The sequence below is a fragment of the Lytechinus pictus genome, unplaced genomic scaffold (assembly GCF_037042905.1).
Source record: "Lytechinus pictus isolate F3 Inbred unplaced genomic scaffold, Lp3.0 scaffold_20, whole genome shotgun sequence".
Lineage (NCBI taxonomy): Eukaryota > Metazoa > Echinodermata > Echinoidea > Temnopleuroida > Toxopneustidae > Lytechinus > Lytechinus pictus.
Genome location: NW_026974141.1, coordinates 14310963 through 14337179, shown reverse-complemented (window position 1 = coordinate 14337179; position 26217 = coordinate 14310963). Strand labels below are relative to the sequence as shown.

At 37.0% G+C, this 26217-nt stretch overlaps 1 protein-coding gene and 1 long non-coding RNA gene across 2 annotated transcripts; one reads left to right on the top strand and one right to left on the bottom strand.

Moving 5' to 3' along the window:
• The first annotated feature begins 8744 nt into the window (after positions 1-8744).
• LOC135157866 (uncharacterized) lies at positions 8745-16489 on the top strand. Its single transcript, XM_064114957.1, has 3 exons — positions 8745-10708; positions 11206-11298; positions 15073-16489. The coding sequence occupies exons 1-3, from the start codon at positions 9224-9226 to the stop codon at positions 15565-15567; spliced, it is 2073 nt and encodes a 690-aa protein (XP_063971027.1). The 5' UTR covers positions 8745-9223; the 3' UTR covers positions 15568-16489.
• Positions 16490-17607: 1118 nt separating this feature from the next.
• Positions 17608-24076, bottom strand: LOC135157886 (uncharacterized). The gene is made up of 3 exons (XR_010296802.1): positions 23927-24076; positions 22265-22448; positions 17608-20580 (listed from the first exon to the last, which is right to left on the bottom strand). It is a non-coding gene; the product is annotated as an uncharacterized LOC135157886 (long non-coding RNA).
• Between the last annotated feature and the right edge of the window lie 2141 nt (positions 24077-26217).

Sequence of the window (26217 nt, the reverse complement as noted above, 5' to 3'; positions counted from 1 at the left end):
TTATAATGAAGTTTCCACAGACAAACGTACGGCTCATTAAATATAGCTTCCTGCCGTTTGCTTCAAATAAAATAATGTGTTCAGAAGAAAGCACTCAACTTCATTGTAGACAGCAATGGACCACTCCTTAGAAAATTGAATTGAGCGAAGATAGACATTGCATCACAAATAAATGAATACAAATGTGATTAGAAATCCAGGAACTAACTCTTTTATTCTGGCTTCAGAATCGCTCAGAACGCACGTAGCAATACTGTCTCCTTCATATTATCCTGTTTGATATTACTTGATTGTAATTGAGAATGGATGCTTCGCTTTTGAAAGACTGACAGAATTGAATTGAAAATAAATTTAGAATCTGTATTAAATCCTAAGAATTATTCAACATAACCGACAACGCCTCGTGTAAGCTGCAGCAATTTATCCAACTTTACTACGTGTTATCAGATGCGGAGGATATACAGTAATTTAATGAATTTTCGCTTTTACCGCCAACGCCATATTAACAAGAGTTTAAAGAGCCCCCCCCCCCCCTCTCATTTTTCAGGCTGTCTAGCACGTACCCTATAAAGTTCGAAAAATAATGTGTAATTTTATTAGTGAAGTTTAATCTCCGCACCAAACTTTTGGAAGTTTGGTGTATGACTATGTGGATAGACACGGTGACGAAAAAATAATTTAGTGACGAAAGCAAATTGTTTTATGTTGGGGGTGACAATTTTTAAGCTCGTTTTTCTCTCTTGTTTGTTCTGTGTTGTAATATTTCATTTAAGGTCATATTTCCGTTTGGCTCGCTCGTTTTATTCGGTCGCAATTTTCTAAGATTGTAACGAATAGGGCCTATGTCTTTTATTCTGTCACCTTATAATTTCAGCTCACTTGCCCCGGGAGCAAAACAAAGTGACTATAAAGGGGCTTTTAAATGATTTTTTTAAGAATATTCAATAGTTCAATTATGTATCCGCCTTAAGTTGCCATGTTTGGGTACATTGTCTAGCTTGTGCCCGACAACTCTGTCTTTATCATGGTTTACATGGTTATTGGTCAATTAAAATTTGTACATAATTTTGAAAGATGATTATTGTTCGCCGTTTATATTGTCTGCATGGTCTGGTGTAAATTAGATGGAGACACATATATGTATCGCTTAGCTCATCGATGTAAAAAAAATAAATGAAATAAAGGATCGCGCTTGTTCTATTCTGCCCCATACCATGCCCCACTGGCGGATCCAGGGGGGGGGGGCACAGCCGGCCCGTGCCCCCCCCCCCCCTTGAGAAGCAAAATTAAACATTTGTAATGTAAAAGTGCCGTCAAAACAGAAGTGTGCCCCCCCCCCCTTTTTTTTTTAAGTGAAGACTTTTTTTTTTGCTTGTCAAACTTTTTCGGGGACGAAATATCCTTAATTTTTGGTTGAAAACCTTTTTTTTTTTTTTGCTTTTCAAAGTTTTACTCGGAAAAATGTGCCCCCCCCCCTTTGGAAAATCCTGGATCCGCCCTTGCCATGCCCATACACAACCTTGAAGCTACAGAAAGAGTACTCCATGACACAATTAATGCGGTCATACCATCAAGAAAGAAACAACACGCATGCGCATGCAAGAGCACAAGTGCAGTACTTTGTGCGCGCTTGACCTTTCGGAGTGCTTTTCAAGCGTTTACGGTGGCCTCAAACTGAGTGCGCGTTGTTGCTCTATTCCCTTTTTTTCTTTATACATCGATGGTTAAATGGGAATCCAGTCTTGGTCATAAAATGGTGTGTTGTAAATATGACAAATAAATAAAACAGAATGGTGAAAGTTTGAAAGAGATCGGACAAGTAATAAGAAAGTTATGGCTGCTTTAAAACTGAGATCCCTAAGACTATGTAGATTTCAAATTGGCAACTGGGAAAGTAGATTATGACGAGGGGCAAGGACAACTTTCCAAATTGTACTTAATTATCAGGGATGTGTGGTTTTCTCCTAAGTATCATTTCCCTGGTGCAGTAATTTAAATATAACCCAGGCCTGGTGGGTGTTTCATAAAGCTGTTTGTAAGTTAAGAGCAACTTTAAGAACGACTGGTGATCCTTTCTTGTGGTAAATGGTATATTCATTGGCGATGGTTCAGCCCGTAAGAAAGGTTCACCAGTCGTTCTTAAAGTTGCTCTTAACTAACGAGCAGCTTTATGAAACAGTCCCCAGGTAGTATATTGTGTCATGTCCTCATGAAATAGAAAAAATATAATTTGAAGTAAACTTTAAAGAATGATATTTTAGCCATTTTAGGAGTACATGGAAGAGTTATGTAGTCCTTGCCTTACATGATCACTATGACATTACATATACGGCCAATTTGAAGTCTCCATGAGTATAGTGATTACCTGAATATTTACAACTGTTTATAAAAATCATAACTTTCTTATTGCTTGTCCGATATTGTTCAAACTTTCACCGATTAACTTGTCTATGTTTTCTTTCTCCTCTAAAACCAATATTTTATTTGGGTTGGATTCCCCTTTAACAGTTCTCAAACTGCATCCAGGGTAACACAATAATCCACAAGGAACGTTTCTTAGCGCCACCAAGGAGCCATAGAATGAAAGTGAAGAGGCTGCCTCTTCAGAATGTTGATTTTTTTTTTTACCACAAGTGAAATGTCTAGACCGATCTATCATTTTTCCAACTGAGCGAGGTATGAAAACTAAGCTTGACGGTTAGAGGGGAGAGTGACGTCGGTTTTTCCATGTGTGCATAATATGCTAAGTGAAGGGTATACTTTTAAGTGTCGTGTAGTTGAGGGTTCGCTCGTTAGGCCAATTCTCATCGTATTGTAGGGTAGTCTGCTGTGCAAACCCTTCACTCGAGTTATTGGTCTGAATGCGCAGCCTACAATTACTTGATTGTGTACAATTATAAGGCCTCTTGATCTGGAAATTGCAACAGCAGGTTTTATATTAGCTAGTCTTGTTTGGAGACCCTATTGTCAATCAAATTTGTAATCAGGGTGTGTGCTTATAGACTAATAATATTAAAGGGCGTTCTTTAGAACTAGGGTCTATGGTTTGAATTAATGCTCACCAGGGCATGTTCATATTGAAGGGTACGTTTTTATTGGTAATTTTCGGTAGAGCAGGCTCACTGAATTTGATTGACGGATGCATTTTTGTTTTCAAAATGTAGGCCTATGCATTTTGTTGTGCTAGGTGGAGCAAGACATATCAAAGATTAGAAAGGATAATCGTGTTTGGGGTGAGGTGATGATAATTTTAAGTAATCAAGATTTTAGGTAAAAATGTTAGGCCATAATATTTTTCAAGCATTTAAATCTGTACGCCGCGCTTTATCAAAGCTAACACTATATATGGCGATTTAGCAATTGGAAAGAGAAACTCCCGCCATGAAGCTATTAACTTCACCTGGATAAAGTGTGACGAATGTCGATGTATCGCTAAGTGCCACAGCGAGATTTGAATCCAGAACCTTGTGGTCTGTATTGTAGGTGGATCCAGGGACCCCGAAGGGGCCTCTCCCCATTTTTTTGCAGTTCATTTTAAAGCATTTCATCAGGTTTGACGTTAATGAACATGTTTTTGACGCAACAGAATATCAGAGTATCTGAAAACGAAGTCTTACAAAATAATGTGACTTTTAACTATGGCTACATAATTTAATAATGCCAGAGCACATCTGCATTGATGAGATGTAGAAGATTCGAATTTAAAGAAGGCTATTTTTAATCGATAGTGAGGCTGTAGCCTTTGATGATTTTATTACCGTATATGCTTACGTATACTTCACTAAATGTCATTTATAATTCTGACGTACTTTCTCAGCTGAAACCATACGATATCCGTAGAAAGATGAAGCACACACTATACATAAATCATGTCAACTTTGTTATTTTAACATCATGTTAATGGATTTGCAAACGATGTATAGGCCTGAGAGAGAATTTAATTGCAAGAATTTGGCTAGATTTTTCATAGTTTGATAGAACTTTGGTACCTAAAAAGTACGATTCTAAAAGAACATAGTCTCGATCGTTGGACCATTATGGTATGACATGCCAGCTTGTAAGGATATAAGTTGTTCGTGGATTTGAAAGGCTGCTGATCGAGGGGGGGGGGGGTGATAAGTAAGACACTTGTCAATTGGTATAGACATGTGAATGGAGTTCTGACAATCGATTTAGAATTGACTCAGTAGTGTGTATAATATACACTGCAAAAACACCGATGTTGATTTAGCACCAACCCGGAATCTATATATATATATATGTTCTCAGAAGTGTTAAACAAGACCAGCTTGGTTTTGATCTGACACCAGATAGGTGTTTATACAACGCCAATTAGAATTAAAACATCATCGGTTTGATTCCAAACTGGTGTTGCTTTAATACCTCTCTTCCGTGCTGGTGTTGAATTAACACCGGCGTTTTTGCAATGTATATAGATTTCCCACATCACTCCTTATTGGACATTCAACTTAAGGCGACCGCACACCTTACGACTGTTCGCGATCCGATTTTGGAACAAATCGCATTTTGCTTATTTTCTGAAAATGTGAATGGAACATATCATTTTATTTGAGGTTGAAATCAATTGAAAGAATACTAATATAACCATTTTGAAAGATTGCAAGCTTTTATTTTTTAGTAAAGGCCAAATTAATTTCAAATCGTAGTCAATCGTACGACTGCTATGACGTCATTACGACTAGATATTAAATTCGCTTTTATTCTAAGGAGGATGATAGCATAGTCACAGATTTGTGAAAAGGTATTCGTATGATGATTTAGAACATTACACAGTAAGGTATTCCAAGTCTCAATATTAACATCAAATTCTACTACATTTTATTCTGAAATCGAGTCGCCGACCAGTCGTAAGGTGTGTGGTCGCCTTAAGAGGAGGTTGGTTCATAGATTTATTTTCGAGTTGCCCGCGCAAATTTGAATTTCTTGATATTTTCTCGCAAAAGTTTGGATGCTACGGAGCTTGCGCTGTACCTCCACTCCCTGTGGTGACTGGTCTAATATTGGATCAGACACATGGCATGCATGGGTTTGGAGAATGAAGGTGATCCTTTTTTTTTTTAGCTCACTATTCAGGCAATCTGGTGATATCTTTATCATTTACCACCATCTTTTCTTTTTAGGAGGCCTTATTTTTAATTTAGACAATTCAAAATTAAGATGTTCTACGGCACATTGAATCATCAAGATTAAGGGACATTTTGCCAGTGAAACAATGCCTAAAAATGTTAGAGTTCCGGATATTAAAAGAAAATCAGGGTTCCGTTTCATAAAGATTGCTACAGTTACAGATGCACAATTTCTATGACAAATTTACAATCAGCCAATCAGATTCAGTTTAAGTTTGGTTTATTTTCATATCTCATAAAATATCAAATACAATGTAACGTCCATCGAAAGACAGTAAATCATTGATAATAAAATAATACAATACATCACCATAATTCATAATAAATCAGACAAATGTTATACAATTGAACGTTTGGATTGGAGACAGATATATCAATAAGATGAGAATATGAAGGGCAAACTATTTAAAAAGCAGAGCTTGTAATTTATAGTTTCCCTATTAATAAAATTATAAGTAATTGTCAACTTGTTTTAATATCAATATGTTAAAAGAAAAGAAAGAGTAAGAGAGAGAAAAAAATATATATATATTTCCTACAAAAACGAGAGAAAGAAGGAGACAAAAAGAAAAACAAAGGAAGGTGGACTGACAATAGTTAAGAGGAACACTAGGGAGCCGATGAATTGTCGTTTAGATATTTGTTTGAAATATAAATTTTCAATTTACGTTTAAAAGTATATGTAGAATTGCAATCTTTGAAGTTGGTTAGTAGATCATTCCAAAATAATGGACCTGTGACAATAATTGTTTTGTGTGAAAAAAAGCTGTACGAGTACGAAGGATTTCAGGAGCTTTTAACTTATATTCCCATCTTTATTATACAAAATCTTATGAAACAGGTCTATATGAGAGTAGGAGGATGCCTTTCCATGCAGACATGATTCGAGTGAAATAATGGACCGCGTTATTTAGAAGTGACAGAGTGCGTCTATTTATGTGTGCTCACGTGTGAGTGGAACTTGTGCAAGTTTATGAATGAGAACTTGTGAGAGTTATAAGCACCGCGACGCAGAACACTTTCAAGAACATAGAAAATATATTGTCAAATGCCCTTCATGGCATTGAGCAACCAAGATGTCTTTGTCGAGAATTGGTGAACCAAAACAGCTTCGTGATGGATTCTGGGTAAATGACATAATTGCAATTTTTTTCGTCATTACTGAAGCTCAGGACGAACTGATGTTCCTGTTCACCGATCTTCGACAAAGACCTCCCAGGTGTTCATTGTTATTTGACAGACATTTACAATACATTTCCTGCGTTGTTGAATTCGCTGCCGTCGAGTTGCAAAAACTCGCTGAGCGAGAATCAAGACCAAATAGACCAACTTCTGATTACAATAGATGTCAACTGTGTTTCAATCAAGTTCAAGATCATTCTGAAGAGAGTGGAGTTGAAAGGCTGGAGTACGTGGCTCCATGTGTGTGTGTTTGTGTGAGGGGAGCGCGGGAGTGATTGTGTGCGGGAGAGTTATTGTGTGCGGGAGAGTAACTGTGAGTGTGGTGAGTGTATTGGGGAGTGAGTGTGTGTGGGAGAATGAGTGTGTGGTGTAGTGGGGTGAGTGCACAAGTGTGTGGGGGAGTGAGTGGGTGTGGGTGCGTTCGTTACAATGTAATTCATTGCTCAATCTCATCTAACTGTTTAATTTAATACTCATAACTTTGATTTAATACTCATAATTTTCTTAATCCAATACTCGTTTAGTTTTATTTGATTCGATTGCTTAGCTGCCAGCTAATTTTCATGTTATTTTATATAATTCTTAGATTAGGTATTCACTCAGTTTCAAACTCTGAATGTTACATTTTATAACTTTTGTAACACATAGTATGCTTTTGCTGAATTGCAATTAATATTTCAGGTTTTGTAATATTTTATAAAATCATCTATAATTATGATTCAGATTATGTATCGATTATGTTTTTGAACTGAATGATCAATATAGACTATCATTTTTTTTTATAATCTGAGATATATATCTGCCGCTGTATGAAACCTTTCTGCCATTGGTAAACTGATCAAAAATCAAGCTGGAGTGAACGTGACTTCGGGCTTTGTATCAGACAATCAGAAGAAAAAATGACCCTGTGTTTTCTTTCTTAAGTTCTCCATTTTGGCTTGCATAATGGACCGGGTAATTTGACCTAAAAGCACTGAAGTCGTTTGGAGAACACTCGAGGTGATCTCATTTTGTTTAAAGAGAAGAAGTTCCTTGACGGATAAATCTGGCTGGTCGGATGAATAAATGAACATGTTACTCAATATCATCGAAGCTGTAATTGTCATAATATACTGTATATATATATATATATATATATATACTCTGTGAAAAGTGTTTAAGAATTGAGATGATACTCCTGAACTCGATGGAAATATCCATCACTGATAACCTGTCAACTCAAACCAATTGCCTTACTAAAGCAAATAAAAAGCTTCTGAGACGTTCTTTCCCTGCATATTTTCGATTAAATTATTTGTTTTACTAAACAAAATGATATGGTTGAGTTCGATGGTAAGGAGTATAGTTGAGTATTCAATCTACTCTTTTTTTTTAGCTGGAATGGAAATGGCTACGTGTACACATGTTTAACTAAAAGCAAACAAAATCATAAACATGACTGACGATTAGACATGTTAGAGGATATTTGATAATAGGCCTAAAATGGCCAAAATGACAAATTTCGGATTGACCGCGTTTCCTACTTTTAGTGGCGTAATGAGCCAAAAATTTTGAGGGGCTAGATATGGCGTATTGCATAAAATTAAATAAAAGTTGCAAGCGAGCGAAGCATGCGAGCAAACATTTGATATTTTTATTTATTTAACAAAATATGGTTGACACCATATTCAGTTTTGACATAATATTCAGAAAATACTATAATTTACCCTTCTCTCTTTCCATTTCTTTCCTTTTCTTTTTTTTTTCTTGGTCGTGAAAAAAGTCCCCCCCCCCTTTGCCTCCCATCTTTACGCCAGTGACTTAAATTATTATGTTCAAATTTATATTCAAACAACGGCCTCTATTCTGTCTTTATATGAGAATTTCATTGTTTTTTATATTTGAGAATAATCGTATCCCTGTTGACGGAGAAGACCGTTGAGTAGTACCCATCTGCTAACCATGCTTAACCCGATCAATGAAAAATCTCTTTCCAGCTACTCTATCCTGAGCTAGTACTCTTTCATTGATTTGTCAATTTTCTAGACGTATACCTTCATAAAGAATATGGCACGCCCCTTCTCTGTGTACCTCCCTAAAGATGACATACCCCTTCTGTCTGTCTACCACTTTCCTCCCTTCATCTCCTCACGCTCTCATTTGTATGTGATCATATTTGGTCATCACCAATTCTTTTGTTTGCTCTTGTACATGCTGAAAAGGTCTTCTGGAATCTACTTACGTCACGCCGTCAAAGGCAAATGATCACTGAATTATAATTTCCGACAAAGGACATGTAGTTCTCCCAAGGCCTAGACGGACATTGATAGAGGTTTTTGTAGGTTATCGTCGTTGTGTGAACAGAAGAAAATATTGAGTGTTTACTAAAATATATATCAATTCACATTTTTGTTCCTCTCATTTATTTCTCTCTCCTTCCAGTGCAGATTGTACGGGTTGCAGCTACCATGTTCTGAGCTCCTAACTGCACATATGATGAACTCTAAAAAAATAGGACAATGATGACGTTTGTTACGTAGTACTGCTTAAACTCAATGCACAAAAATAGAAGCTGCAATCACCATTCCTCTGGAGACTTCATCATGAATCTTTACTCGGTTCCAATTGCAGTTGACGATCTCAAAGGTTTCCATGTGTAATAGAATGTTACTGAAAGTTTTCTTATCGAATATCATGGTGTTCGTGCCGTCACAACCTAATTATGATTTGGAGGAGATTAGCATATACTTTCATATCTAAGGAAGATTGCCGATTAATTTAGCAAAGCATGCAACTGACACTGAGAGTGCATCGAAGGGTTCTATGTAGGAGCTACTGAGTAGACAAGCGAGCAGTAGCATAAGTTCTCCCTTCATTTCTTTTCCCGTTATTGAGGTCCAGGAGTAGAGGACTTCATGGAGCCGAATAAAAGTTCCAGGAGCTCGCGGAGTAGCATTGAGAAGCACACCATTTCATTCTTTACACGTTGCACTGTTCTAGTCTTCTCTGCCGTATGGATCTTTGTAAGTATACCAATACTATGCGTGGTGTTGGTCATAGTAGTGATAGCCTGGATTGTACATCGACTGAGTTCATGCTGCTCGAGTATCTCCAGGAGCTGTCCAGAGTTCCTGACCACAACAGAACTCTTCTGGTTCTTTAATAGTAAACAATCCTCATCCATTTTACAGTGCCTTATTAAACTTGATAGTTATGCCACAGTCAATTCAGTGCGTGACGTCATATCAAATCGAATGTCAAATCCTGACATGCCGAGATCACTCTCCTTTCTTAGGCTTCAGAAACGGTTGGTGAGGACTTGCATTTCTTTTGCTTGGTACCTGGACAGCGATTTCACCTTGGAAAATCACGTGACTGAACTTGCAGGAAAGTTTAAGTCTGAAGCGGACGTTGAAACGCACATCTCGCTCATGGCTGATAAGGATTTAGAACCAGAAAGGCCATTATGGAATGTCCAAGTGCTTCAATGTGGTTGGGAAAACAGGACGTATCTTTTAGTTCGCGTACATCCATGTTTTGCAAATGGGAATGCCTTTATTGACCTCCTGTGCCAACCTGAAACAAAGAGTGTCCATTCAGTGACTCAGTATGAAGAACAGAACTCCTCCCACCCATTAATGAGCGCTATCAGTGCTGTACTTTTTGGACCATTGCTCATAGCCTACTTCAAATTATCACCCAGAAGTAACTCACCCAAAGTCTTTCCAGAAAAGAGCCAAAGCAGTAAATATTCAATTGGATGGTCTCGTCCAATAAACTGCCAAAAGGTCCTTGAAAGCAAAGTCGTGGCAAATTGCCACATTTCAGATTTTGTATTGTGTGCTGCTGCAGGTTCAATGCGTTCCATCTTACCTTGTGACCCTACGCAACAAGGTTCTGATACCTTCATGGCAAATGTCCTGTATAGCTTCCAAAGATGTAGTGACACATGCGTCATCAACTGTACACCAGAAGTGCCTTTGGATACACAGTTCGCCACAATCCCTGTGCAGTTGCCTTTGCACAAGGAAGGAATCATCCCTAGGTTGTGGGACACCATACGAACCACCAGAACCTTAAACCAATATTGTGCAAAGGCCATCTCATGTGGTGTCCTACAGACCCTGACACTGCTTATTCCGTCCAAGTACTCTTCCCTTTGGCTCTCGAAGACACTTTGCAAAGGCCAGTGCCTCATCAGTTATTTCCAGGCATCCAAGACAGGCCTCTCTATGGCTGGAGTCACAGTATCCAGCATTGTTCAGTGGTTCCCACCAGGAAGGAATTCTTTCATTAGCTTTTCTGTGCAGACCTACAATAATGAACTTCGTGTCGGGGTAGTTGTTGACAAATGTCTGTATGCCAAGGCCAACACATTGGCAGAACGATTTGCAACAGAGGTAAGTTTCAACTGAATCCATCTGAATTTTATCAGAACTTGCAGAATTTAGCTCGAAAATTGTTAAAAGTTTTTCAAGTAACTAAAATGTTAGATGTTGAAAACAGGAATCTAAATACTTGGCTGGTCTTTGATAATTCAGTTTCAACTAATTTTCTGGACACAATTAGCCTTTTGTAATCATAATTTCATAAGGTGCTGAAAAGTTTTGTTGAAAATGATAAAAATATCCAATTAGGTCTTGTTATGCAAAACACTAATATGTCTTCCTACAATGGTGGAGCATCTAACATTAAACATCAAGAGCCACAGCAAACAAGTACATGTACAAGTATATGGATTTTCCTAGAAGATTTTGTTCAATTTCAGATGGAGACTCATTCTCATGAAGTACCGTCATCACACTCATCAAGGATGCAAATTAATATGAAATTCCATTGTTTTGTTTAAATCATACTCGTAACGATATTTTATATCATGAATTTTGTTGCATTTCAGATCGATACACTTATTTCCTTTCTGGCTCACCGCCGGGTCCTCCGGAAACATCGGCGTAAGAAGAGTGATGACTTTGAAGACATTGATGAATTTGTGAGTATTCTTAAGAATCTGTTTGCGTGGTTACAAATCTCCTCAAAAGGGATGATATTCACAATTCAAGTATAATATATTATGTATCTTAAAATAAGAAGAGTGATGACTTTGAAGACATTGATGAATTTGTGAGTATTCTTAAGAATCTGTTTGCGTGGTTACAAATCACCTCAAAAGGGATGATATTCACAATTTTAGTATAATATATTATGTATCTTAGTATAAGAAGAGTGATGACTTTGAGGACATTGATGAATTTGTGAGTATCATTAGGAATCTGTTTGCATGGTTACAAATCTCCTTAAAAGGGATGATATTCACAATCTTAGTAGGCCCTATAATCTAGAAAGGGAAATGCAATGGTCACAATGGCCAGTATAATCATGAGAAGTGGAACTAACTTTAATCTTTTTGAAAGACTCTTGAAATCCCACCAGATTTCTATTTTCAAGTCAAGCATAAATTCTTGTGTAAATTGGTAACCAGCATTAAGGAAACATCTAGTTCTTCAGATGAGAAGCGTGATGCCCTTCTACAGTGCGTCCCAAAAAAAACTATACACTTTTGAAATGGCTGCCAAATAAAAAATATAGCATTATGGGAATTTTTTTTTACATTTATGGAAAGCCAATAAAGTCAACTTTCAAATGACACCAAAAAATTGGAAAACTGTTTATGCTTGAGCGAGCACTGCCAACTGAAACAAAGGGTATGAAAATTAGGGTGGGCTGGAATTAGCCTTCCAATTTATGTCAGTTTTTAAGAGGCAAATCCTTTCGAACTTGCAAAGTTAAGGGTGTTGTGATAAATTAATGATCAACCGTAACCAGTTTTGGTTGCTTATGCAAATTCTATAAATTATTAAATTGAACTTTAATGCATGAGTGAACACAAATTACACTTTTGGGGCAGCATTTCAACTTTATCATTTGGATCTCTTTTTGGGCAGCATTTCAACTTTATCATGTGGATCTCAGCAGTGTATTCATGGGAGTCGGGAGAATAGGGGGTGAGATAGGACTTAAGTGGGAGAAGTAGGTTGATGGAATTAGGGTCAACAGAACATTCAGCCCCCGCCCCCTCCCTCTTTCCCGCCCTCCCCTCCTGTTGAGAGACTGATGGCTATTGTCATGCAAGCGTGAAGTCCAGAGCGGAATGTTGATTTAATGATTAATTCTGAATTGGGGCATCAACTTTTTCCTATCAATCATTTCATCAACAATTTATCAGTAAATCAACTCATTCAATGTGCAATGTGATCAATCATACATTCAGTTTTTTTTCAATGAATTATTTCATTAATCATCATAATCATTAAATTTCTTGGTAATAATTCAATAAACAAGTTACCATCAGCCACCGGTCACTTGGCAGCTAAGTTTTGAATAGGCTACAATCCAGGAAGTGAGACAGAGAGGGGGGCTGGGAAATGGAGGTGGAGTGGGGAGGGTACATAATTATGACTTTCAATTTGTAAAAGGACAAAAAGAAGAGGAATGCCCTTTTAACCAAGTCTTAGCATATCTCGCCCTCTTGCTTGTAACAGGTACCATCACATTACTCTGACTCTCACGAACACACTTCTGAGGTCCACAAGACGAATATGCTACACTAAAATTACAATTCCTGTTCACTCATGCATTAAATTTCAATTTAGTAACTCATGAAATTTGCCTAAGAAACCAAAACTTATCTCACTCATTAATTTAGCTTAGCAAGTTCCAAAGGACTAATCACTCAAAAAAACTGTAAGGCTAATTCCTGCCCAGCCTAGCCGAGCTTAGTGTCTGAGGAGGAAAGAAGCGGGGCTGGGGGGTTGAGATGGAGGGAGGGGTTGCTAAATGTTCTGTTGACCTCTATCCCATCAACGTACTTCACCTACCTAAGTCATATTACCCCCTCTTCTCCTGACTTTCATAAACACATTGTTGAGATCCACATGATAAAGACAAAATGCTGCACTAAAAATTGCAATTCACGATCACTCATGCATTAAATTTCAATGTAATAAACGCATTAAATTTTCACAAACAACAAACTATCACAACTGATCTTTAATTCACCAAAGAACCCTCAACTTTGCAAGTACCAAACAAAAAACCTGAAAGAAATTGGAAGGCTAATTCCGGCCCACCCTAATTTTCATACCCTTTGTTTCAGTGGGCAGTGCTCGCTCAAGCATGAATAGTTTTCCAACTTTTTGGTGTCACTTGAAAGTTGACTTTATGGGCTTTCCATATCTATAAGTCATTTCCCCCAAAGTGCTATATTTTTTATTTGGCAGCCATTTCAAAAGTGTATAGTTTTTTTTGGGACGCACTGTAGTAGTGGTGGATGATGGCAGCATATCTTGAAACGAATACATGTAGTAGGTGAATTTTCTCTGACTATGTAGGCCTTATGCCAAAAGGGCCTTAACTATTTTGTTTGTTATTCTGAGATAATCGCGTTAAAGTTTTGACTTCTTTAAGAAGCAATTTTTTTATGATTACTTCGTTTTGGAGGTCAATTTCGATATACATGTTCAGTTATTACATTTTGCATGATATTGTATTGCATTTTTGGAAAAATATTGAGAAATGTTCATGCTAGTATGAGCAAAAAAACGTGGTAAGGGCCTTTTGGTATATTCGTTGAGTGAAGCGTATTTATGTCTTTGTAGCACACAATGAAAGGATTTGAGTGAATTACAAGCTCTCCCATTAATAATGCAAATCTCCTTGCTTGGGTTGACATCAAAGTTTTTTTCCCTGCTTTTGAAGGAATATTCAATGCTAAAAGATAGCATATTTATATTAAAAAACACAAGACAATTCAAGTAAAGTAATGCTTTGTAGATGGATTTTGAAAGCATAATTCGAAAATATGGCAAAGATAATGAAAAGGTTTAGAGGAAGTCTGCCGATAAGCAATATTTCTGATTGTCAATATTTTCTCATTTTCTGCCACTTGGCGCAAGCCTTTTTTTAAATACCCCTGACAAAAATATTCCATGTTTGCTCAAGCATGAACGAAACTTAATTTTTTTTAATGGCATTTGAATGATAAGACTTTATTGACATCAAAATATAGACGTCATAATTTGAAACAAAATTTTGATAAACTTTTCAAAACTGTCCCGCTTGTTTGATACACACTGTATAGTTTGCTAGAATTTCATTTAAATTACAAGACCAGACATCCTTTCATAAAATGTCAGAGAAACAGTCTTTTTACTTGACCGGAATGTGTTCTTAGTGGTAAGTCAGCTACACATTTCATCATTTCGCACAAGAACGTGTCACAGTAAGCATACGCTATAAGGCCGTCTACACCAGCCCGAGTTTTCAAATTAGCTCGCTATTTCTGATCCGGCAAATTATCCCGATTTGAACAATCTCGAGATTATTTAAAATGGAGACACAATTATCGCGCTAGTTCATACGATTAATCTCGAGATTGCAATCCCAAGTCAACTTGGGATTATTTGCAAAATAGCGCGCTATTTTACGTATTATCCCGCTAATTAGCAGGTGCAGACGCGCTCAGGATTATTTATTCACGGCGTCAGACCATAATGCATCGATGCCTCGCTCGAGCAGGAATCGCTCTTCTTGCGATGGTGGAGACTGGGTTTCTTGAATCTCGAGATTAATCGCGAAAAAAGGGCCGATCGAGCTAAACTCTCGGGCTGGTGCAGCACCCCTTAAAGTAATGCCGAAATTACAAACGTCGACATGAAACATCCTCTAATCTGCTACCCCTTCTTGTTCTTTTCCCCCATCTCTCTAGGATGACTACCTTGACCAAGAGACTGACCAAGAATCATTCAACGACGAGATCTGTCGACCATGCTGGTCTAAACGAAACTCGGACACCGTCGAAGATGAGAATGAACAGCCGCAAACAAGTCAACAACACTCCCTCGAGATCATCAACCTCGATCAAGAATCTTCACCGGAGGTCGTTGACGGCGGCGCTGGCGGCAGTCTGGATCAGTTCTTTACCAAGACACACCATACAGCGGAAGGCGGTGATGACATATCAGCACGCCAGGACATTGTAACCATTCATGGGTTGGAAGAAGTTGTTCCAGGGTCGGTCATAGCCGTAGAGGAAGTGCAAGACGAAGAGAATTCCTCAGATCTTGGTGATCGCCGATTATCAAGTACACCTCGACGCGAGACCGTTATTACCTCAGTAGCCATCAACGTACTTGATCCAGCGCAGTCGTTTGACTTTTCGCCCTGCGTTGAGCGACGGCCAAGTGCTACTCTAGACATCTGACAGAAGGCATCTGCAAGAAATCAACTAATCCCTCATAATGGGTAGAAGATTTCTATGAATCTATAGGATCTGGAAATCCTTGCAGAGAACATCTTTACCTATTGAACTCTCTCAAGATCAAGGGAAAATAATTTCCAAGGAGCTTTAAAAAGAGATGGAGTCAAGTCAAGAAATTCCATTTGAACAATGTTCGATGCTGCAGTATGCGTCAGCCACATAAGGCCCACATACACTGGATCTTCCTTTCAAGGCATAAATAACAATAAATTTACCAACTAACTTCAAAATGAATGATTGATAGATTCTACTTTTAGCTACCATAGGTCTGACAATATGCGACCAGCCACCTCAAAAACCACCGATAAGTCGCAATCATTTATTTAAGTCGACAGAAAACTTTGGTAATGACGGGTATTGATGAAAAATTATATTGAAAAGTCATGATTTTGAGATAAGGGTGATTTATCAAATGAGGATCCACATCACTGTTCACTATTTTCAAACAAGACACATAATGTGACCAGCCACCGAAAAACCAAAAATAAGTCGCCCAAAATGAATTTGGACATTTTCATTGAGCTTGAAAGAGCACATGCTAAGCTTTGAACTAATATATACATAACTTGTCAAAATTTATCAACAGTGACCAACACGAGTACTTGATTTAATGGAAAATAATTCAGCGAGAGCTGAATAAGGACAAAACAAGATTTAAGTTTGAGGTTCACTCAAGCACGAGATGTGCATTCTCGTTGAAACATCCAAGCAGTCTTCAAAAAATTGGTGTCAAATAAACTCCTGTCTCTACTCTTTTGTTCAAGTTAACAACTTTAACAATTTAAAGAATGATTTCACATTTCAATACCTTACTATTATTTGGCTATTTACAGAAAACCTTCCCTGGCGACTTATTGTAGGTTTGGGGTGGCTTTTGATTACAAGCCATCTAGTGTTTATTTCCATAAATAGTTACTACTTTGTTTTGTTTTTATTTTTTCATGAAGCTTGTGACATCAGGGCCCCCGTCTTACAAAAACAGTTACGATTGATCCGATCAATCGTAACTTTATGGAAATCCACCAGTGTCATCATTTTTTAAAAGAAAAACTAGCACAATGTCCTCTGTATGCAAAGAGAAGCGCAATGAATTTTCAAAACAAAGAATGCTTCAATATACATCATAGCTAGAAAATATTTTGAACAAACATGCATAATAGATGTTGACGTTGCTGGCCGTCCATAGTTACGTTGATCGGATCCGTCTTAACTCTTCGTAGGACGGGGCCGTGATATCAACAGTGCAGATTATTTGAAGAATCATTTGTAAGGGGTACTTCATTCAATTTGTTTTCATGTATCAAGGCATCTTATGTCGACTAATAATTTTTCTGATTTTGTTACAGACCGCCAAGTAGGAGAGTGTTAATTCTTTTCTTTGAAGAAGCTTTGTTCTTTCGAATGTAAAATACTAAACAAACAAGTTACTTTATATTTTAATAATTATTTTTGGCATCAAAGAAAGAATCTAGACAGACTTACCCCTGATAGCAGAAACTGGTAAAAATGACGTCATAATTACGTCAGTTTAACGACGAGTGTCACGTCATTTTGACGTCGTAACATGACGTCTTATTGACGGGATCTTGCACCCGCGAATAACGTCATTATGACGTCGTATATTGACGTCATTATGACGTCTCCAAGAGTGACTACGACGTCTTAATGACGTCTTAGTAACGTTTTTACAACGTTTTCCTGACCAGTATCAAGGGTCAGATTGACGTCGTGTATTGACGTGATTATGACGTCTTCGAGAGTCAACAACGACGTCTTAATGACATCCGTGCAACGTGTTCCTGACCGGTTTTAGAGGTCATATTGATGTAATTATGACGTCTTTAAAAGTCATCTACGACGTCTTAATGACAACTTTGCGACGTATTCCTGACCAGTTTCAGACGTCATATTGATGTAATTATGACGTCTTTATAAGTCAACTACGACGTCTGAATGACGACGTTGCAACATATTGCTGACTAGTAATAGACGTCATATTGACGTCGCATATTGAAATGAATATGACGTCTTTTGGAGTCAACTATGATATCTTAACGTATTCTGACGTGATAATGACCTAAACATTAAATTCTACATGCAATGTACATACACACATCACTTCAAAGACCTTGTCATTGAGGATTATCTATATTTGGTGAATACTGAGGTGGTCTGACAATGTCCAGCATTCCCAGTAACAATATAATGATCCTCCATGCCAGGGCCTTGCATAACTTGTCTCGGTCTCAAGAACATGACCCCCCCCCCCCCCCGAAAAAGAATATATACAAAAATGGAAAACGAAATCAAATACATGTACGCATTTCAATTACGAAATCGTGGCAAATATTCTATTAATAAATAAAAGTTGCATAACATATTACCAGCAAAAAAAAAAGAATACAAAATGTTGAAAACTCTAAATAGATTGAAAAAAAAAACACTTTTCTATGAAAATGCAGTATTAGGGTCAAAGGAATGAAATTACAATGTTTGTTATACCAATACATACAATTGTACATGTATAAATACACATTAATACATAACAGAGGCATAATGATCTCCAAGAATAAAGCTTTTTCGTTGAAATTGTAATTAAATATACCTTCAACTTTAGACAACTATGTAATGTAGGTAAAAATATACTGTATGTAAAAAAAAAATACCCGAGTTGGAATAGTTTCAGGATTTATGGAAGCTCGCATTTGGGTGAAAGAATCATACATGTACATTAATTCTTATGAAATGTTTGGGTTGTATTACACTATCACTTAGGGCCAGGGGTAAAAGACAATAGTTGCAGCAAACAATTATTTCTTCGGAAAGTCTTTTAAATTAAGGTTAATTGTCAAAATATTGTACATAATCTAGGCCCTGTCTTACAAAGAGTTACGATTGATCCGATCAATCATACCTCTATGGAAATCCATCAGTGTCATAATTTTTTTCTACGAAAAATTTGCACAATGTCCTTTGTATGCAAAGAGAAACGCAGCGAACTTTTGAGAAAACAATGAATGCATGAACATACATCATAGCTAGAAAATATTTTGAACAAACATGCTTAATAGATGTTAACGTTGCTGACCGTCCATAGTTGCGATTGATCGGATCAATCATAACTCTTTGTAAGACGGGGCCCTGGTAAATTAATGTAAACTTGTATCTTTGTAAAATCATGAATTTTGATCTTAAAATCAATAATTCTGATGATCACTAACACAGAAAAGCATATGTGGGACAGGACAGTGTATTATGATTGATTTGAAAAATACCCGACATTTGATAGAATTACATGCTTATTTTGCTCATTTCTCAGCAATTACACATTTTCTTCCCGAGCTTTTTGGCACACATCTTTTATATATACATACACTTTGCTAGTAATTCTGTTGGATTCTGTTCGAACTCATTTTAAGATAGTTACTACTAGAGGTGCGCTATTAAAAATAAGGCAACTATGTAATGTAGGAAAAAATATACTGTATGTAAAAAAAAAAATACCTGAGTTGCAAAGTTTTCAGGATTTACATGTATGGAAGCTTGCATTTGGGTGAAAGAATCATGCATCAATAAGTCTGATGAAAATAGTTTGTGGAACTGTTGTATTACACTATCACTTAGAAGGAAAAGACAGTAGTTGCAGCAAACAATTATTTCTTGAGAAAATCTATAAAATCAAAGTTAATTGTCAATATATTGTACATAATCTACATCTGGTACATTAATGTAAACTTGTATCTTTGTAAAATCATTAATTTTTTAACTTAAAATCGATAATTCTGATGATCGCTGTAAACACAGAAAAGCATATGTGGGACAGTGTATTATAATCGATTCGAAAAATACCTGACATTTGATAGAATTACATGCTTATTTTGCTCATTTCTCAGCAATTGCGCATTTTCTTCCCTACATGTAGCTACGTAGGCTTTTTATGTGAGCTGAGAGATTTCATACCAGATTTCCTTTGCTTGATAAAGTTCTTATGATAGTCTGTGTATCAGCATAGCATGTGTTCAGTGTTTTGAACCCACTGGAGATTGTGCATCATATCTTTATGTATGGAAGTCATTTTGCGTCTGCGGTCTCCATGGTTTTTTCAGGATCTATGTGTTGACTAGACCAGTCCCATATTGATATTTTCGTGCTGTGTCACTTTGGAAGGCTGTCTCTAATTGGTTGACTGGTGAGTTGGCAGATGCACAGCCCATCCCACTTTTCAATTATATCATTACGTAATCTCTAACATGTCTAAGATATCCACCAGATCAAGAGGCCGCTTGCACTCGGCTAACGCATGTACACAATCCTCTGCTTCATCATTAACTGGATCTAAACAAAGCCCAGCATACCTAGATCATATTGATACAGTCGTTCAAAGAGCGGTGGCCGTGGCAATGGAACGCGAGAGACAAAAACTCAATGATGACATGGATAAGCGCGAAAATAAATTGCGTGAAATTCTTGATGAAAAGCTCACTAGTCTACACGTTCTTGAAATATCTATCGATACTAAATTGAAGCAACTCCGTGATTTTGAAAAATCTGTTTCTGATAACATGACTAACACCATAATGCTTTGTCAAATAGGCTTGACCACATCGAGCAGTACTCCTGTCGCAATAATATCCGTATCCGTATGAGATTGTTCGAAATGTAGCAAAGCAGATTGGTATCGATCTTACTCCATGTGACATTGATCGATCCCATCACCTTTGCTGACCAACTAGCAGTCATGATGTTCAACCCAAAGGATCATACCCCGGCGTGGCCCTGTAATGCCAACTTAGCAGCTCCACCAATCAATGTGAAATTCACTTCATACAGGCCGAAACAAACGATGAAAAATAGAGGAAAATGCTCAGGAACAGATGACTGGGTGCAGGCAGGCAAGGCAGTTCAGGTGGGATGAAAATTTATTGGCAGGACACCTTCCGTTTCAAATTACAGCATCTGCAAAAATAACAGAAGAGGAGAAACATAAAAACTTTTTCTACATAAACTATTTATTAATCTTCATTAAAAACTAGATGGTTTCAATATTAATTTCCAATTTATTTTAAAGGACAAGTCCACCCAAACAAAAACTTGATTTGAATAAAAAGAGAAAAATCAGACAAGCACAATACTGAAAATTTCATCAAAATCGGATGTAAAATAAGAAAGTTATGACATTTCAAATTTCCGCTTATTTTTAACAAAATAGTTATATGAACGAGCCAGTTACATCCAAATGAGAGAGTCGATGACATCACTCACTCACTATTTCTTTTGTATTTTATTATATGAAATATGAAATATGTTTATTTTCTCATCATTGTCATGTGAAATGAAGTTTCATTCCTCCCTGAACACTTGGAATTCCATTAATTTAATATTTTGTACTTCAGGCAAGGAGGTCCTAATCGTCAAATTCGTAAAAATTGATATATTGTATAATTCAAACAATAAAAAACAAAAGAAATAGTGAGTGAGTGACGTCATCAACTCTCTCATTTGAATGTAACTGGCTCTTTCATATAACTATTTTGTTAAAAATAAGCCGAACTTTGAAATGTCATAACTTTCTTGTTTTACATCCGATTTTGATGAAATTTTCAGCATTGTGCTTGTTTGATTTTTCTCTATTGATTCAAATCAACATTTTTCTGAGGTGGACTTGACCTTTAAATGATTAAAAAACGATGTGGGGTTTGTTACATATTTTATACTTCAAATATTAACATGTTAAGTCAAGTCGGGGGGGGGGGGGCATGATGCCCTCAAGACCTTTAACCATCTCTGTATAAGGAAGGAAATTTTAGAATCAATTTATTTGACACATAAAACATATTATTTTTTATAATTACAATTTTAATTCATGCCTTTTTTATGTGTTTTAAATGGTTATGGGGTAACCAGGACTGTCAGGACCGAGAATTCGAACTTCGAGGCTGAAATACAGCCATTCCCTATGCCTGATTTGGCTTAAATTCAGATCAAGGATCAATTAAATATATATTTTGCAAAAAAAATCTGACAAATTTTGAGGTGGAATTAGTTTTCTGGCATCGCGAGATCGACCAATGCAAAATTTTATTAGCGCCAATTTACCATCTAAACTTGTCATTGAAATTAGAACGTCCAAACCGATCTAGTACCAGTACTAGCACAATGAATCAATCAGCTATGCATGTGCACCAATTCTGTATTTCTTGCATACGTACGTCACTCCAGTTAAAGTTCATGTCATTGCGTTATATAGCGTGGGAATTGTAAGAAAGTGATCCTTCAAAATTTTTACCTTCCAACAATAAACATTTTTTAAGCCTTTGTATGCATTTAGAGTACAAAAGCTTACAAATTGGACAAATTAAATGTTTGCCCCAAAATTATTGTGGGAAGGGTGGATTTTCTAGGGAAATCCATCTTAGTGTACAAAGTACTACAGGCAACAGAGACTTGTCTAGGCTCCGTGAATGAAAATACAATGAAAAAATATCAAAGAGTCCTCGAAGTACAGTCAGGACCATTAACAGATTATAAGGTGCCCCGAGTTTGTGCACACCCAAATCTGCGTGATTCTGATAATAGAGATTCCCAATGATCCCCCCCCAAAAAAAAAAGGCTTTACATCTGAAATAGCCTTCTAACTTACCTACTGCCCGATGCCTCCTATCATGTAGGGCAGCAACGAAGGATCTCCACTCCTGGCATCCAGCGATTCTGGGCCTTCTTCTGGAAACTCCCCCAGGCCAGGTCATATTCACTGACTTCATCTCCTCCTCAACTCCTCATGTGTGACACCGAGACAGGTGGTTTTGTGTCTCCCTCTCTTTCTCCTGAAAAGTGAAATGTCAAACATATCTATTCATTAAAAATCTTACTCAAAATGGTGCTTTTGGTAGAAAAATAATGAATATAGGGCATTTCATGTGACGGCCTTAACCCTTATTAAACTGGGGGGGGTCAATTTGACCCCCCCCCCCTCAACAAATTTCATCACTACGCTGTCGCGCAAAAAATTTTGATCGCGCCGCTCACTGACTTTTTACTTTCAAGTCTCGCGCAAATTTTGAGACCAAATTTGTGACGCCCGGGTACGCGGTTACGACATTACGCAACATTATGTAAGTGCATGTCAGACCCAAAATTGCTCATAAACATGATTTCATGTACAAATCCAATGCAAATTGTGTATTTAGCCAAAATTCATAAATTTATCATTATTTCTACTTTTACTGATTAAACTTAATTAATTTTGCCTTGCTTATGATTAGAATTAAATCTAGAACGATTTCCATCGAAAATACAATAAAAAACAAAATGTAAAAAAACAAAGAAATACATGATTTAAAAAAAAAAAAAATACATAAGAAATCGGTCTTGGTACCAGATTTTTTTTCATTCACAATTGTTAGGAATGCTATAAAGAATATTTTCACCCAAAAAATAGCATTCTAGGAGCTTTATTTAGTGAATCAGAGCAAAAAGTATGATTTCATGAATAAATTAGCATAATTAATTCATATAAAATAAAAAAATATGAATTCAGTGAAATTTACCAATGCAACTACGTAGATTACGTCATTCTCTACCATCATGCAAATTTTCGTTGTGATCGTGCAATCCACGGCCGTTCTTATAGGGGGGGGCAATAATACCCCCCCCCCCCCCCGGGAATGACAAGAATCAAAATACCCCGGTAGATTTAGGATTAAAAAAATTGTCAGTACGGTATATCAGCATCAACTTGATCAAGGATCTACATAGTAGTACCGGTACATGTAGATCTGGTAGTACAGTTACATAAACTGAACTTTGTGAAATCTTGAAATCTACACTGAAAAATGTTCAAACTGAAGATCACCAACACAGATAAGAGCACGTGGGACAGTTATTATTGCTCTGATTAATGTCGGCCCGACGCTTGCCTTGGCTCGAGTTGACCCGAATCCTGTCTGTGCTTTTTTTGCTTATTTCGCAGCAATTACACAATTTCTTCCACTTAGTTCCAGAATCCTTTGGCACATACGGTATATTATTTATAAATATAGACAGACACTTTGGTGGTCATTTCATTGGATTCTGTACGAACTCATTTTGATATCGTTACCACAACTGGCATTTACCTTAAACTTTGCACTGTGTCTGTGCAGACTTGGGCCCTGAGCCCACCAGCGCAGCCTGTCCTATTCTGTATTCAGCATGCCGGCGCTCGGGGCAGCCACCCCGGCCGGGCAGTGTCAGTGCACGGAATCTAAAGCCAAAGTTGCCGCGCTCCGAAAAGAAAATCTTAGAAGATGGTTATCTAACTTACTGTTTGGTCTCCTGCGAATGCCTTCGAAGTCGTTATCCAACTCTGAACCGTGTTCATAAAGTAGTAGAACTATTATTAACGGCCATCTTCCTCGCACTTAATTCTCGATCCAAAATTAGGCTGCAACATTTAACGGCGAAAAATTAAAACGGTTTCAAATTAAATGGTTGCGACTGCGCCAGTTAAGTTGCATGCAGTGCAGCGCGCATGCGCAGGCTCGACGCCCGGCGCGCGGCGAATTAATTCTGCGGATCATGAATTTTTTATAGGGGGTGAGCCCGGGGGGCGTGCATGGGGGTGGGGGGGGGGTGAGCTAACTAGATAGGGGGTTTGCATGACACCGGGGCATGACACCACTTGCGAAAAAAAAGTTTTAAAATAGATACAAACTTCTTTGACATATAAAGCTTCCTCTTGTTTGGTTTGGTTGGCAACCAGTTAAAAAATGATTATTTTTGCCACTGCTTTTGAAACTTTTTTTCTTTGAAGAATTATATACTTTACCTAAAATAAAAAAAATTCTGTACTATTTTTTTTAAGTTTTACTTTTCCTTTTATAAGTAGAAATAGCCTTGCTAACATGGCAAGGTTGAAAAAATGGCAAAATAGTCTGTGGCTTTGAAATTAAACTTGTAAATTTCCTCGTCGTTGATTGGTAAAATTTGATGTCATAATCACGTCGTAATGTGGTCATATGAAAACGCAAATTTCTTTGTCGTTGTTTGGTAAATAAATGATGTCATAATCACGTCATAATGTGGTCATATAAAAATGCAAATTCATTTGTTGCAGATTGGTCGATAAATGACGTAGTAATCACGTAATAATCTGGTCATATAAGAAAGCAAATTTATTTGTCGTAAATTGGTCAGTAAATGACGTCGTAATCACGTCATAATCTGGTCATATAAGCGAGCAAATTTACTTGTCGTAAATTGGTCAGTAAATGACGTCGAGATCACGTCATAATCTGGTCAAATAAAAATGCAAATGAAAGTTGCCATTCTAAGTCGTCAAAATGACGTCGTAAGAACGTCATAAATACGACGACATGACGAGTATTACCACTTTACGATCAGTTAATGACGTCATTACGACCGTGTCTGCTATCAGGGACGTCAGCATATCAATGACTCCCACATTTATATATAGCCTACACAATAAACAATCGCATGTACACAAAAATATAAGCTTTAGCATTACGGTGTTTTTTTTTAAGGTTAAAGCACAATATGAAAACTGGAGTGCAAACTTCACAATCTATTATTTTCTATTTTATCTTGTTTTTATTAGTGATTAGCATATATTTAATTTTTTCCAGTTCTAATAAGTGCACAATATAACATTTTCGTCTGTCTTTTAATGATGTTCTTTAATATATATTTTTTTCATTATGTAACAATTGGGGTAAGTGTTTGGGCAAATAGCATCCCACCTTATATGAGCGATATTCAGATCATTATGCAATCAAATTTAGAATATAAGTAGAGAAAATAGCCATCTGCCCTTCCAGTTTAGAAGTTTACAATTCATTAAGATAATGTGGAAAAGAAAAATCTGAAACTTTATTCTATTACAATACAAATTGTATTATACAAACAAAAAACCAAAAAGCTAACATTCCGATGCAGCTAGAAGAAACCAACACTCGTAATGTAAGTTGCAAATCTATTGGAAAAGGGACAAGGATTGGGCTAGGTAGTATTCCCGCATTCTAAAGAATATTGTTCTTTTGTGTATTTTGAATGTTACGGTTCATTCAGTCAATATTAGCATTGGCTTTGCCATTTAAACAAAACAGACATTGTGAATGCATATCATCAGGATAATTTATATCATCTTAATATGAAAAGAATGCACAACAAAGTGTTCAAACATCACTAAAACCTGCAGCCTACCATCATGTGTTTGCTTCGGTACCAACATTTTAATTATTGCAAGATGATTGTTGTCATTTTCGTTTGTCAATCCTTCCTTTTAATGTCAAGTCGGTTGTGTTTTAGTAAAATCTGCGGCAAGCTCACTTTCCAAAAGGCCATTTTCTGTTAAACGGTGATGCTCACAAATAAAGAGTAAACTATCTAAAGTCTAGATTATCATTATCATTACAACTATAGCCCCATGTCTTGAATGGGGTACATTGGTCTATTTCTTCATTTATTCTTTATTTCCTTACTTCCTCTTTCTCTCTCCTTTGCTCCTTCCCTCTCTCTCTCTGTCTCCTCTTTTCTCCCCCTCTCTCATCTCCCTTCTCTATCCCTCCCATTCTTTTTTACACCGACATCTCCCAT